At 44.4% G+C, this 14,099-nt stretch overlaps 1 protein-coding gene across 1 annotated transcript in view; it reads right to left on the minus strand.

Annotated features, from left to right (window-relative positions):
- Positions 1-431: 431 nt before the first annotated feature.
- The window catches only part of RTEL1 (regulator of telomere elongation helicase 1), a 106,428-nt gene continuing 92,760 nt past the window's right edge, over positions 432-14,099 (minus strand). The window contains exons 32-35 of the mRNA XM_063147301.1: positions 11,024-11,221; positions 6,908-7,051; positions 5,318-5,421; positions 432-1,297 (exon numbers count right to left, since the gene is read on the minus strand). Coding sequence (XP_063003371.1) covers positions 1,217-1,297; positions 5,318-5,421; positions 6,908-7,051; positions 11,024-11,221 — 527 coding nt within the window. The 3' untranslated portion in view covers positions 432-1,216. The remainder of the gene's footprint in view (positions 1,298-5,317; positions 5,422-6,907; positions 7,052-11,023; positions 11,222-14,099) is intronic.

Raw genomic sequence — 14,099 nt, forward strand, 5'->3', positions numbered from 1 at the left:
ACTGTGTACATACAACATTTGGAATAAACTGTTACACCAAAATAAAGCTTCTTTTGGTTCGTTTAAGGCCCTTTTCTTATTAAAGAACGACCATGACATCATAATGAATATGTTAAGAGTTGTGCTACTTAATTGAAACAAACAAAAATAACATGTTTTTATATAGATCTCTTACATCCTGATCCTAAACAGGAAGACGTATTTCTTGGGGAGGATCTACACTACTGCTTTAAAGCGCTTTATAACAGTTTTGACAACTGTATATGGAGCATGTCCTGGGCCCCAACAGTTGTCAAAACTGTTATAAAGCGCTTTAAAGCAGTAGTGTAGATCCTGCCTTGGTCATCGACGTTGAGAACGTAATCTTACAGTGTTTGAAATGCTGCTGATGTGTGTATGAACTTAAGAACGGCACTCATTACACAAATGCAAAAAAAATACATGTTTATTTACAGGAGGTAAACACTGCATATTATCTACATTTGAAAATTGACACAATTTCTTAATTTAGCAAAAAAATTACAAATGACAGTCATTGTTCAGCACTACAGGCTTGGAGTAGCGCAAGATTGGCCAAAATTATGTTGAGCTGAACAAACAAAGCCTTCTCATGAGCTGATAAATGACTTCAATTAGAGTTTTCTTTGGTTGAGTCTTTTTTTCTTTTTTAAAACTCTTTTCTGGTAATCAGCCAGCAAAGAGACCACCTCAGCTTGACAAAACCGACCCAGCTGCTTTTTGCTGTCCACAAACCAATTGCATCTTTTTACAAATAAAGCCTAAAATCCAAAAGCATCCCATAAGAGGCCAAACCACAATGATTTCATGGAGGTTTTACATTAATTCCTGATAAGACTGACACACAAACTCTGCTAACGAAAGGCACTGAGACTGAGAGAGCGTATAAATCCAAAGTTGCCCATGTAACGTTCTGCAACAAGCTAAAAGGCACGCAGCCTCACCAAAAAGGATGAAAATGCAATGGCTTTATCAAAAATGTAATCCCGAAGGGACTGAGAACTACAAAAGTGTCGAATGTCTTAGAATACCTGTGTAATTGTAATCTGAAAGATCATATTGCTTCTCTCATCTTCCACCGAGAGCTGGAAATCTTATGATGGATAACACATAAGAAACTCCCTTAAAACAAATGTACATTTTGGTTCCTTTCATGTCTTCCTGGTTAAGGAGCTGATGCTGTCAATGTACATCTCTTTCACTGGGCATCTGGCCAGTAAGAAAGAGCTAAATGCCTTCTCTTGGTATCAGCTTGGCATCCTGGGCACTTCTTGGCAATCTGGGGTGGGGGAGAAGACGACAAAAAAAAATAAAAAAATGACAGACAGACCCCTTTTTTTACATTAGCAACTCCTCTAGAAGCAGATAGTTAACCTAAGTCATCCCTGCAACAGCTCAAACTGTTTAAAAAACAAAGGCTGTGTAAGCTCTTAAAATCCAAACTATGTCCTCTGAGTTGCATATATGGAGTTTATCTGCACATAAGAACTGCATAACGTATTCTGCTTCCAATATCTGGTGTGCGCATGCATGTGTAGAGTGTTAGGGATTATCTCTTTATTTGTTATTGCATTTGTATCCCGCCTTTTTTCCTCCGACGAACCCAAGGCGGCGTACATCCTCTTCCTCCTCTCCATTTTACCCTCACAACAACAATCCTGTGAGGTAGGGTTGGGCTGAGAGTCTGTGAGTAGTCCAAAGTCACCCAGTGGGTTTCTAGGGCCGCGTGGGGACTAGAACCTGTATCTCCCGACTCCCAGTCCAACACCTTAGCCGCTACACACCACAACAGCAAGGTTGGAGCTCCTTGAGATTCTTCCTGTTTTCACCTCTGAGCTTGGGTCTCCTGGCTGCTGTTTCTGAATGCAAACTTTTCTTTTCCAACCGAAAAACTGTGCATTTTGGTGCACACATTCCAAATGTGAACTGCGGTTCTTCGAGTGGTCATTGGTGAACCCACACATAGGGGTTATGGTGCCAATGCAGAACAGTCATTCGGTGTATTCTACAGCTAAACAAAGTTTAGGCGGGGCTCCTGCCTACCTGCTCTGCACACGCTCTGGGCATGGCTCCTGCCTGCCCGCCTCTCAGTTCTAAGCCTGCCACAGCGGAAGGATAAAAGACGGCAAGCGGGGAGGGGGGGTTTGCGTGAGCTCACAGATGACCCCTCGAAGAACCACATTTACAGGTAAGAAACTGCTTTGTCTTCTTCATGGTCTCTTTGACTCACACAAGGAAGTGAGAGGCAGGCAGGAGCCACACCGGGGGCCTGCAGGACTCCCACCAAAACTCTATTCAATTCTAGAATGTTCTGAACAACAGTTCTGCGCAGGCACAAAGCTAACATGCATGAATCACAGAGACCAAGAAGGAGGAGGAGGAGGAGGGATATTAACCATGTGGATGCTCCTTGCAGACTGCTAATCTAGATTGGGGCCACTGTGTGGGCAAAAGGTTAGATTCCCTTTTCCTCCATGCCACCCAATACAGATAGCACTACTACCTCCACTGCCATTTTTCCCAGGAGGAAAACTCCTATTAGTGACAATGGCAGTTTTCTCCAAGGGCAAATAGCATCTGTAGGAGAGGGTCCCCCACCCCTGAGCCAGGTCAACACAAGCTGCTGTTTGACGAACAAAAAACAAGCACAGGTCAATCACGTGCTTAACATTATAGCTAGCTTAGCACCCAGCGCCTTGCATCCCAAAGTGAACAAATTCCTACTGTGTGCTTCCGAGAGAAGATAAATAATCACAGTGGCGAAATATAAAGCTTGTGAAAGTGTAGGGATGCTTGAACAATGGAGGAAAACCCCGAAGTAAAGATAAAACTTTATTTCTGGCTTCCTGCTTCCCTTTTGCAATCCCATTCAAGGAAACGAGAAAGCAAAAATTCTCTGAAGGTGTAACAGGTTAAGAAATGATCTTCCTGGGATTTTGGGTCCAGGGTACTGATTCCCCTGTTCTTAATCACGTTGCTTCTTCCTTGCCCCTGCAATATCCAGGTCACATCCCTTCCCATCTAAGAGAACACCAATTGCTTTTTGATATATGTCTAAGCTTCCTTCCTCCTTGGGTCAGGCATAGTTTAAAGCAATTTCCACCCTGCTTGTACCATGCATTTCCAAGAAACTTCCTGACACCTATATGGAAATCCCTTAATGATTTATAGGTATTCAAATAATACACATCTTGCTTTTCAGGTAGAAACCTCTCACTCACACACACACACACAAATCTGCATGGGTGTTAATTTTGTTCCCTACAATTTTAAAGCTCAGCTAAAAACTTTTCTTTTCTCTAAAGCTTTTAAAACTTGATTTTGATCTGACTTTTATACTGTTAGTTTTACTCTACCCTGTGCCTGTTTTGGTGCATTCTCTTCCCCTTCTTATTGTTTTATTATGATGCTATTAGAATGTAAGCCTAGGCGGCAGGGTTTTGCTATTTTATTGTTTTACTCTGTACAGCACCATGTACACTGATGGTGCTATAAAAATAAATAAATAAATAAATAAATAATGCATTCTCTATAGAAAATGTAAGATGCAGGAAAGTGTGCTTCTGTCAGGTCTGAAGGGGAGCTGGTTCCCAGAGCAGACGTTATGTTAACTTGAACTGTAATTTCCTGGATCCGTTTTAAAATTGTCTGGTTGCTGTACAACCAATTTTGCATGAACTTTCTGATGTAAAGCCAGCCTGAATCCAGCTGATGCACAGGTGATTCAAAGAACCAATGGCACTACGCCATCACTGGAAACCTCTTTTGTCACAGCAGCTACTTTCTGGTGAGAGCCAAGTGAACTTTGACCTTCACTACCACAGGATGTAGCTTTAAAATGGGATTAGACAGATTCATGGTGGATAAGGCTATCAACAGCTACTAGCCCTGATGGTTAGATATTACGTCCAGTAACAGAGGCAAAATATCTCTGTATACCAGTTTCTGGGGAACACAAGCCAATTACATTCATGTCCTGTTCTGAGCTTCCCATAAGCATTTATTTGGCTGACGCCCGTCTTCTGATCCAGCAACGGCTCTTACGTTCCTCAGTCATGAGAACAGGCATTTAGTTCTTTTTTGATGGACACTTTTAAGGGTCAATATAATGTTTGTGTGGCAATTTAAATACAATGCACATTAATGTAAGTTTTATTTAACTGACATTTTCTGCATCCATTTTCACATATCAGGAATTTTAATTACATCAGCTTTCGTGCTGGCCACCCCATGGTGTTTCTACATAGGTGTGGCATTGCAAATAAAATCTGTACACAGAGTAGTGGAAAGGTATTATCTTTATTTGAAAGACATGACTCCTGATTTATTCAGGTCTGAGTATGATTCTACTCTGGAGTAGGTAATCTTCTCCTAGAATCATAGAATAGCAGAGTTGGAAGGGGCCTACAAGGCCATCAAGTCCAACCCCCTGCTCAATGCAGGAATCCACCCTAAAGTATCCCTGACAGATGATTGTCCAGTTGCTTCTTTAATGCCTCTTTTCATTTATATGCCAGTAAAGAAGGCTGCAAATTTTAAATTCATCTGGCCACTGGAATCGTTATCCGCCATGTATATTGGTGATCAGATTTGTAACTTTCTGTCTCAGTGCTGAAATATTTGTAATTTAAACTTTTTCATTCGTAATGGGTGATAGCAAACACAGTAAAAAAATTGTTGGATGCTGTTTTTTATATTGTTTCACGACTGGAATAGTGACGTTACCCAGGAAAGAATTTGATTTGCCTACATAAAGTCACCGTTAGTCGCTTAGGCTCATTAAACTGACTCTCTCTGCAGTTTTGGGTTGTGTTTTTGAAAAACCTTTTCCGCAGAATCTACAAACAATTTAAATTGATTACAGTTTGCAGCCCTAACCATTATAACATGTAAGGTGAAAGCTGACTCATGTACTTCAAACCAGGATATAAAATGGTGCCAGAAACATGGAAAGTTATGCATTGTCTTCCTCTGCAAGGTAATCCTCTGAGTAAACCTGACTGACCAAAAGCCACCTGTCTCTTCCAAAGATCCAGCTTCTGTAAGACTGTGGACCACCTATGAGAACCCTCTGGTTGCAAAGGACCGCAAGAACAACCCGTCTTTTCTGACATGAAAAAAGTGTAACAGCATCTCAGCTGAAAACAGACCGTAAAACGGGCAAGTCACACATCTTTGAAGGAACTGAAATTAAAGAACGGCTCAGCTGTAACTCTCATACTAGTGAATTATGGAACCATCCTTCAGACAATTCTGTTCAAGGAAAGGGGAAAACAAAACTTGGAAAAGTGAAGCCAACCTTTAAGAGATTCTCCCAGCATGCTTTGCAACAAGTGAAGGCACACAGCTGGCACTTAAAAGGCACACCATGCTCAGTTTTGCATCTAACACACTGGAATCCTCCTAATATGGAAAAGAGATGGTGGGGGGGGGGGGGGAGAGGGAATGAGAAGCTGATCTTCAAAAGAGATTGACTCTTTGACCCTGAACAATTTTTTTTGCAGTTCAAGCCTGACGCAGAGGAAGAGCATGCATCGGATGTTGTAAGACTTCAGATTCTGAAATATTATAGCTGCCCTGAGCTGCTGGGGAGCGCTCTGTGGTCTCTGCCGCTAGCCAGGGAACCAAGGGCCACTGGGAAGTTGTACCCTCTACCTCCGAGGAAGAACATCATGGGAAGAGGAAGACCAACACAGTCCCATCCATCAGCCGGAGAAGGAGGAGAGACAGGGAGCTTTATTCTCCCCCGCACCCCCCCCCTCCCTGCCAGGAGACCCCTCCTTGGCTCCATCTTCCAGATGCTCTGGGATTGTGGAAGCAAAGGAAAATAGCACCCTTGCTTCATCCAGAAGCTACATGGAAAAAAGCCACCAGCTGACATACAAGGAAGAACACTGGCAAGGGGAAATTAGTCTGGCCTGTATGTAAATACCCACTTCCTACTTACCATTTAATTCTGGCCTTGACGAATTTATACCTCCTTTACCTTTTCCTTCTACACTTCCCACCCCAAAGCAGTTCAACCGCTAGGTTGTTTTCAGAGCAAATATCAAACTGTCACACATAGGTATGGAAACATAAAAAACTGGGAGGGGTGTATTTATGGGAAGGAAGTAGAATGCAAGGACAAAGAAGCTAGCTAAAGGAAGTGCTCCGATTCTCAAATTTTGGTCAGATCAGCAGGTAGAACACCTGGAGTACCTTCTAATGTCCAACTGAAGCCGACACAAACTAAATCATAGAATAATAGAATAGCGGAGTTGGAAGGGGCCTACAAGGCCATCGAGTCCAACCCCCTGCTCAATGCAGGAATCCACCCTAAAGCATCCCTGACAGATGGTTGTCCAGCTGCCTCTTGAAGGCCTCCAGTGCGGGAGAGCCCACAACCTCCCTAGGGAACTGGTTCCATTGTCGTACTGCTCTAACAGTCAGGAAGTTTTTCTTGATGTCCAGCTGGAATCTGGCTTCCTTTAACTTGAGCCCGTTATTCCGTGTCCTGCACTCTGGGAGGATCGAGAATCAGACCATCTACTTCCAGTCTTCCATATGCTGGTGTTCTCCAGATGTGTTGGGACTCCAAAACCCTCATCATTTCTAGTCAGCGCGTCTGGGAAATGATGGGAGCTGCCGTCTGACCCAACTGGAGGATGTGGAGGGCTGGTCTACTTTCAACTCATAGCAGTTGTGCAAGGCCTTAGGTAGCAAAGATTCCCTTAGCCCTGCTGCTTGGGATCCTTCAGCTGGGGATACTCAACACTGAATCTGTGATCTTGTGCACCCAAAACGCGCGCTCTACCACTGAGCGTTGGCATTCATAATGCATTTTCTATGCAGGTGGGGCATCCCTTCTCTAGCAGGAAGCGCTTCCATGGGGTCTGCACATACCTACCGTGTACTGGTGAGATCGGTACGTCGTCGGAATTTGTGGGCGCTCGTAAACTGCTGGGACCTCCCTTGGTCTTGGGTGGTTGCAAGTTGCTTATGGGAGAGGCTGGTCTCTGGAGCTGTTCTTCTGCCTTGCTCTTGGATGAGCCTGCAACGCGTATTTCACAATTGTATCTCAAAAAGCACACATGGCTACATACGGATAGGTTTCATTCTATTTGTTTATTGCACATAATTTATCTAGAAGTTTCAATCCTGCCCTCCTGGTGCCGATGAACTAAGGGAAGAGTGAGCAATGTGTACGTCCCCCGAAGGGCCCAATGAAATACTGGAGCAAAGATAAAGCTCCCTTGTAGAAATGTACATAAACACATGCAGAGCCTTTCCTCACTCACAGTCTCTCTCACAGAGATACACACACCTTGCCGGAATCTCTCTCTCTCTCTGGCTCCATTCAGAAGACACCTTAAACCATGGCTTTAACCACAGTGGTTAAGCCAGAAAGCCAGGCTGCGTTCAGAAGACACTTTAAACCATAGCTTTAACCATGTTGAATAAAGCAAAAAAACTTATTCACTGTGGTTAAAGCCATGGCTTAAGGTGTCTTCTGAACATGGCCTGGCTTTCTGGCTTCACCACCGTGGTTAAAGCCATGGCTTAAGGTGTCTTCTGAACATGGCCTGGCTTTCTGGCTTAACCACCGTGGTTAAAGCCATGGCTTAAGGTGTCTTCTGAACATGGCCTGGCTTTCTGGCTTAACCACCATGGTTAAAGCCATGGCTTAAGGTGTCTTCTGAACATGGCCTGGCTTTCTGGCTTCACCACCATGGTTAAAGCCATGGTTTAAGGTGTCTTCTGAACACGGCCTGGCTTTCTGGCTTAACCACCATGGTTAAAGCCATGGCTTAAGGTGTCTTCTGAACATGGCCTGGCTTTCTGGCTTAACCACCATGGTTAAAGCCATGGTTTAAGGCAGAGCTTTCCAAATTTTCATGTTGGTGACACACTTTTTAGACATGCATCATTTCGCGACACAGTAATTCAGTTTTACTAGCAAACCGGAGGTTAAACTAACCCCTTATAAGAGATATGGACACATACATAAATTGTAATAACGAAATGTATGGGAACACAACATATCTCATGAAAACCTTTCATTTCTATTTTTAAAAATATATGATTTGCAAGATAATAACATACATTTCCAAGACTTTTCACATTGAACCAATTTTGTTGAGCTGCGATCGAGCGGCGGTTGAGACGGTGTTCTATCAAAAAACTGGACCCATGGAATTTCTCGAACGCGTCACTTCAGGTGCAGCCGCGTCACCGGAAGTGACGCGGAATCAGCTGTTTCGACCCGATGATGCATACTGCGCATGCGCAGTACCGGTATGATCCCTCGACCGTGGTGTGCATATACGGATACAACGGAAGGGGAATATACCAGTGCACCATTCTAATCGGCACCTTTGCTGCATAAAAATGCATGCAAGTTGGTATTGCTTATTTCACATAGACTCAGAGGTTTCTCGTTACGTTTGCGTGACACATCTACACACTGCAGCTGACACACTAACGTGTCCGACACACAGTTTGGAAAGCTCTGGTTTAAGGTGTCTTCTGAACGGGCCCTCTCTCTCTCTCTCTCTGTGCTGCTCTAGCCCACCAAACTCTGTGCTCTCTTTCTGAAGGATAACATTATTGAGAGAGAAATCACAGAGTTTGGCCACCTCTTCTCTACTTGAGAGAAATCATGGAATACAGCCAGCTAGAGTGGCCAAAGAGGCTCCAGACTTCCCCTCTCTCCAGCAGCTACAACAAGCAGCATGTGGTCCCTGCTCCACTCAGTCCATGGGAGTACCTGGCCCTCCTAGTGGTGGGATGGCACCCTACCTGTCCTGGCTGACTATTCCCAAATGTAGGAGAGCCTTTACCCTGGCAAGGGTTAACGCCCATCCTTCTAGGGTAATGGAGGGTAGATTTAATAAAACTCCACTTACAAAAAGATGCTGTCCCTGTAACAATACGGAAGTGGAGACTACCCTCCATGTATTATTCTATTGTAGATTCTATCAAGAAGCCAGAAATGATCTTTTATTCTCCATTATTCAGCCGTACCCGGGCTGTTCTATAAAGGACCTGAATTCTATCCTGCTTCGAGGCTATAACAAAACAATTACCGAGCAGGTGACGAAACTTCTTAATCTGGTTATTCAGATAAGACCAACAATGGGACCTTTTCCTTTTAAACCTAACTCCATGTGGTTTAATTAAATGTATATTTATGGTTTTACTGTAAACTGCCTGTTTATATGGCTGATGGTCTGTTGACCGTAACAATAAAGATTTGGCTTCCCCTCTCAATAATGTTATTCTTCAGAGAGGAAACAGAAGAGTTTGGTGGCAAGAGCAGCAAAAAGTCTATTTTAGGCCCCCAAAGGAAAAAGGATACAGTAGGAAAGGAACGGAGAGGGGAATTTGGTATGGGCAGCTAGGGCACCGTGAAGACAGAGCGCTGGTTTCCTGAGCTAAGCTCTGACACAAATGAACAGAAAGCTTGCCTAAGGCAAGGGATCTAGAGTTGAGGGAAGGGGAGCATTCAGAATTCCATCCCAAAGGATCAAGATTTCAAAAACTTTTTCACCACAGGTGATGCTGTGGCAGAGGAAATATATGTATGCACACTTGGAGAAGATTGAGGGGAGACATGAGAGCCCTCTTCAAATACTTAAAAGGTTGTCACACAGAGGAGGGCCAGGATCTCTTCTCGATCCTCCCAGACTGCAGGACACGGAATAATGGGCTCAAGTTACAGGAAGCCAGATTCCAGCTGGACATCAGGAAAAACGTCCGGACTGTTAGAGCGGTACGACAATGTTACCTACAAGGGCCTGGGCTCTCCCACACTAGAGACTTTCAAGAGGCAGCTGGACAGCCATCTGCCAGGGATGCTTTAAGGTAGATTCCCACATTGAGCAGGGGGTTGGACTCGATGGCCTTACAAGCCCCTTCCAGCTCTACTCTTCTATGATTCTAAGTGAAACATCTCTCAAACCACTTTCACTGCTCTATAAGCTATGGCCTGTTTCCATCTTACTAGGGTTCTTATCATACTGCTCCACAATATAGGTACCGTACTTCTTCGATTCTAAGACACACTTTCCCCCCCAAATAAACAGCTCTAAAAATGGAGTGCGTCTTAGAATCGATGGCGTCTTAGAATCAAAGAAATACGGTAAGAGGAAAAGAGGAAACTCCTGCAGCAGCCGCGAACCATGCGAGCGAGGAGGAGCTGGGAGGGTAAGCGCCTGGGTTTTTGTTAGTCCTGAAGGTGCTTCGGAAATCCTAAATTTATTCAGAAGTCCCATCGATTTCCACGGGACTTACTCGCATGTCGTCGTCCCCTGGTGCACCGACAAGTAAAGAGCCGGATCCTATGGAGAATTTGGAGCGCCTTAAATAGAACCGATTGAACAGACGTGGGACTGGAGAGAGAAGCGTTTTAGCTCCTTAATCGCGTCTTCTCCTTTCTCTCCCCGCCCGAAAATATCGTTTACTCTTTGTTTCTATGGCCCCCCCCTTCTTCCCGCGCAAGAAGGTTTCTTCTGTGCGGTTTCTTCTCGCACAGAGGGGAAAAAGAAAAGGACACAACCATTAGAAGAAAGCGCGGAGTGGGGGGGAGGAGGTTGGCTGGGCGGTGTGGGAAGTAGTATTTCTTCGATTCTAAGATGCCCTTTTTTCCCAAATAAACATCTCTAAAAATGGGGTGCGTCTTAGAATCGATGGCATCTTAGAATCGAAGAAATATGGTAGATGGAGTGAATGAAACACAAATATATCTTTAAAAACATCATGTGGAGATGGTTCTTGCCGTGAAGCTTCCCGCCCAATACGTCTCAAATACTCCCCCAAGTTAAGGGAGAGCTACACTGTAAAGCAGCTTTCCTCAACCTGGGGCGCTCCAGATGTGTTGGACTGCATCTCCCAGAATGCCCCAGCCAGCAGAGCCGGCTGCGGCATTCTGGGAGTTGTAGTCCAACACATCTGGAGCGCCCCAGGTTGAGGAAGGCTGCTGTAAAGTGATCATGGAAACTCTAGTAAAACGAGCATTCCAAACCTGGGGTTGGACTGGCGGCTTTATCCCGACACCCACTGTCTTTCACGGTGCAGCCTGGGGCCCCCAAGCTGTGCGATTTCCCTTCTGGTGCTGGCAGCAGAACCTCCTCACTTTCGCTGGGGCAATTCATTCCAGTCAGGTCTTTGCACATCTGTCTGAATTGGCTCTTGTGATGGGGGCGCACGAACATGGAGAACCCTATAAATGGAAACAACAAACATGAGAGGCAGACGTAACTGGAGCCGGCTCGGGTGTCTTCACAACTCTCACGGTTAAAACGTTTGAACCCAAGTTTGCACAAACTATAATCAAAAGAAAATAGTATAAAATTTGTCTTTATAAACACTGAACAACAGTTTCCAGTATATATAATTATGAATTTAACCGTGCTTGATATTGCATTAGGAAAACTTATCGGAATTGAATCTGATATGGCCGCACCTCAACGGTGATATCAACTGAGCAGGCCAAAGTGAAAGGCTCTGTATTTGACAATCCTTAATTAGCATACAAGTGGAATCCTGGAATCCACAGAGTCTCAGAACAAATTCCCCCTTTTATTTAAAAAAAGTAAGGTGGATGCTTCCTTTATCAACTTTGACCAAAGATTTGTTCTCCTTGTTATTGGATGAGTTATTGGGGCTAGGTGGTAATGCACTGTTACGTGATATGCTCTCATTAGACCCGTGTACAAGCTTGCACATGAGACCTACGCCCGCTTGTGAGAAATCTTTTGAAATCTTTTGACACTGGCAATAGAGCGTCCGTGGCTAAGTAAGGCGATTCTTACTCAAAGAAATCTACACCATCGAATAGGATAACGCTACAATGGCACATTTATTGAGGTTCAAACAGATACAAATGCACAAGGTAGTTTTGGGGAAATTAGCTGAGCAAGTGGAGGCTTAGAAGTAGCCTCAAGACTGACTTTTTGAGACTTAAGAGCATGCACACACAGCAGGGGAAAGAGCAGAGGGAATTCTTGAATTGTGGAGTTTTTGGCTCCACAATTCAAGAAGGATGCAGACAAGCTGGAGCGGGTTCAGAGGAGGGCAACCAGGATGATCAGGGGTCTGGAAACAAAGCCCTATGAAGAGAGACTGAAAGAACTGGGCATGTTTAGCCTGGAGAAAAAAGAGAAGATTGAGGGGAGACATGATAGCACTCTTCAAATACTTAAAAGGTTGTACACAGAGGAGGGCCAGGATCTCTTCTCAATCCTCCCAGAGTGCAGGACACGGAATAACAGGCTCAAGTTAAAGGAAGCCAGATTCCAGCTGGACATCAGGAAAAACTTCCTGATTGTTAGAGCAGAGTTGGAAGGGGCCTACAAGGCCATCGAGTCCAACCCCCTGCTCAATGCAGGAATCCACCCTAAAGTATTCCTGACAGATGGTTGTCCAGCTGCCTCTTGAAGGTCTCTAGTGTGGGAGAGCCCACCACCTCCCTAGGTAACTGGTTCCATTGTCGTACTGTTCAACAATAGGGCTGCATTTCTCCTGCCATCCAGCATTCATATTCTGCTTAATTTTACCCCCACCTTTGTCTCTGGGGAAGGCATTTGAAGAAGTCTATCAGAAAATGATCACTTGATCTAGCCTTTTGTGAATGGTCTCCGTCTCATTCCTGCTGCAGGTGGGATTTCGGCTGCTTCAAAATGGAGTCAGTAGAAGCTACTTTGTAACAGCACCCACAAGAATCGGACACTGCTTAGACAGTAAGAGCGTTGTGATTAGAGCTACTGTCTCTGCATTGGAAACGTACAGCAATAGCTGTTGTGAAGCTTTGGGGAGTTTCCACAGCCTAATTAGCAAAGATCTGGGCTTTTTATTATCATACCTTGCAAAGGATGCAAGGAAACGGAATGAACTGTCCTGATTGTTACGTATAGAGGTGATGTGTTTGACTAAATGATTTTTGAACAATAGGAAAAGGCCTATAGCAAGTATTGAGAAACTGGAGCTGCAAAAACAACAACAATTAGTTGAGTTTAGCGTTTGGGCAACTTGTATGAAACGTTTCAATGTTTTTATTTAAGGCAACAAACTTCCGACATGTTAGTCTAAGTTGATGGCAGAAAGCTAGTCAGGGTTCTCATTAGGTCACAGGCAAAAATGAAAACAGAACATTCATACTTCTGGAGATGGTTCCTTCTGGGTCGGTGTGGAGAAGGCATCCCACAGTGGGTTAGCGCCCGCTATCGCCCAGGAAAAGCAGGGACTCACGTGATTGAGTTTTAAGCCTTCTGTGGGTCTGAGGATCCTCCTAGCCCCTTCCATCCATGGCTAAAGCTCAGAAAACATATCTTTGTATAAGTAAGGAAGAACCACTGGGCAACAGACAGGTTTCTTTCGTAAGTACCAAGAAATCCATCTGAGAATAAAAACTTTGGGGATCCTTAGGAGAAGGTCTGGCCAGCCAAGTGCAGAGACAAGTGTCCTGATTACCTATACAAATATCATAGAATCGCAGAGTTGGAAGGGGCCTACCAGGCCATCGAGTCCAACCCCCTGCTCAATGCAGGAATCCACCCTAAAGCATCCCCGACAGATGGCTGTCCAGCTGCCTCTTGAAGGCCTCTAGTGTGGGAGAGCCCACCACCTCCCTAGGTAACTGATTCCATTGTCATACTGCTCTAACAGTCAGGAAGTTTTTCCTGATGTCCAGCTATACTTCTATTAATGCAGCCCAAAATAGCATTTGCCTTTCTTGCAGCCATATCGCACTGTTGGCTCATATTCAGCTTGCGATCTACAACAATTCCAAGATCCTTCTCATTTGTAATATTTGTAATAAAATTTAATAGGGATAAAGACCAAGTTCTACATTTAGGAAATAGAAACAAAATGCACAGTTACAAGATGGGGGATACTTGGCTCAGCAATACTACAAACGAGAAGGATCTTGGAATTGTTGTAGATCGCAAGCTGAATATGAGCCAACAGTGCGATATGGCTGCAAGAAAGGCAAATGCTATTTTGGGATGCATTAATAGAAGTATAGCTCCCAAATCGCATGAGGTACCGGTTCCTCTCTATTCGGCCCTGGTTAGGCCTCATCTAGAGTACTGCGTCCA

The sequence above is a fragment of the Elgaria multicarinata genome, chromosome 1 (assembly GCF_023053635.1).
Source record: "Elgaria multicarinata webbii isolate HBS135686 ecotype San Diego chromosome 1, rElgMul1.1.pri, whole genome shotgun sequence".
NCBI classification, from domain to species: Eukaryota; Metazoa; Chordata; class Lepidosauria; order Squamata; family Anguidae; genus Elgaria; species Elgaria multicarinata.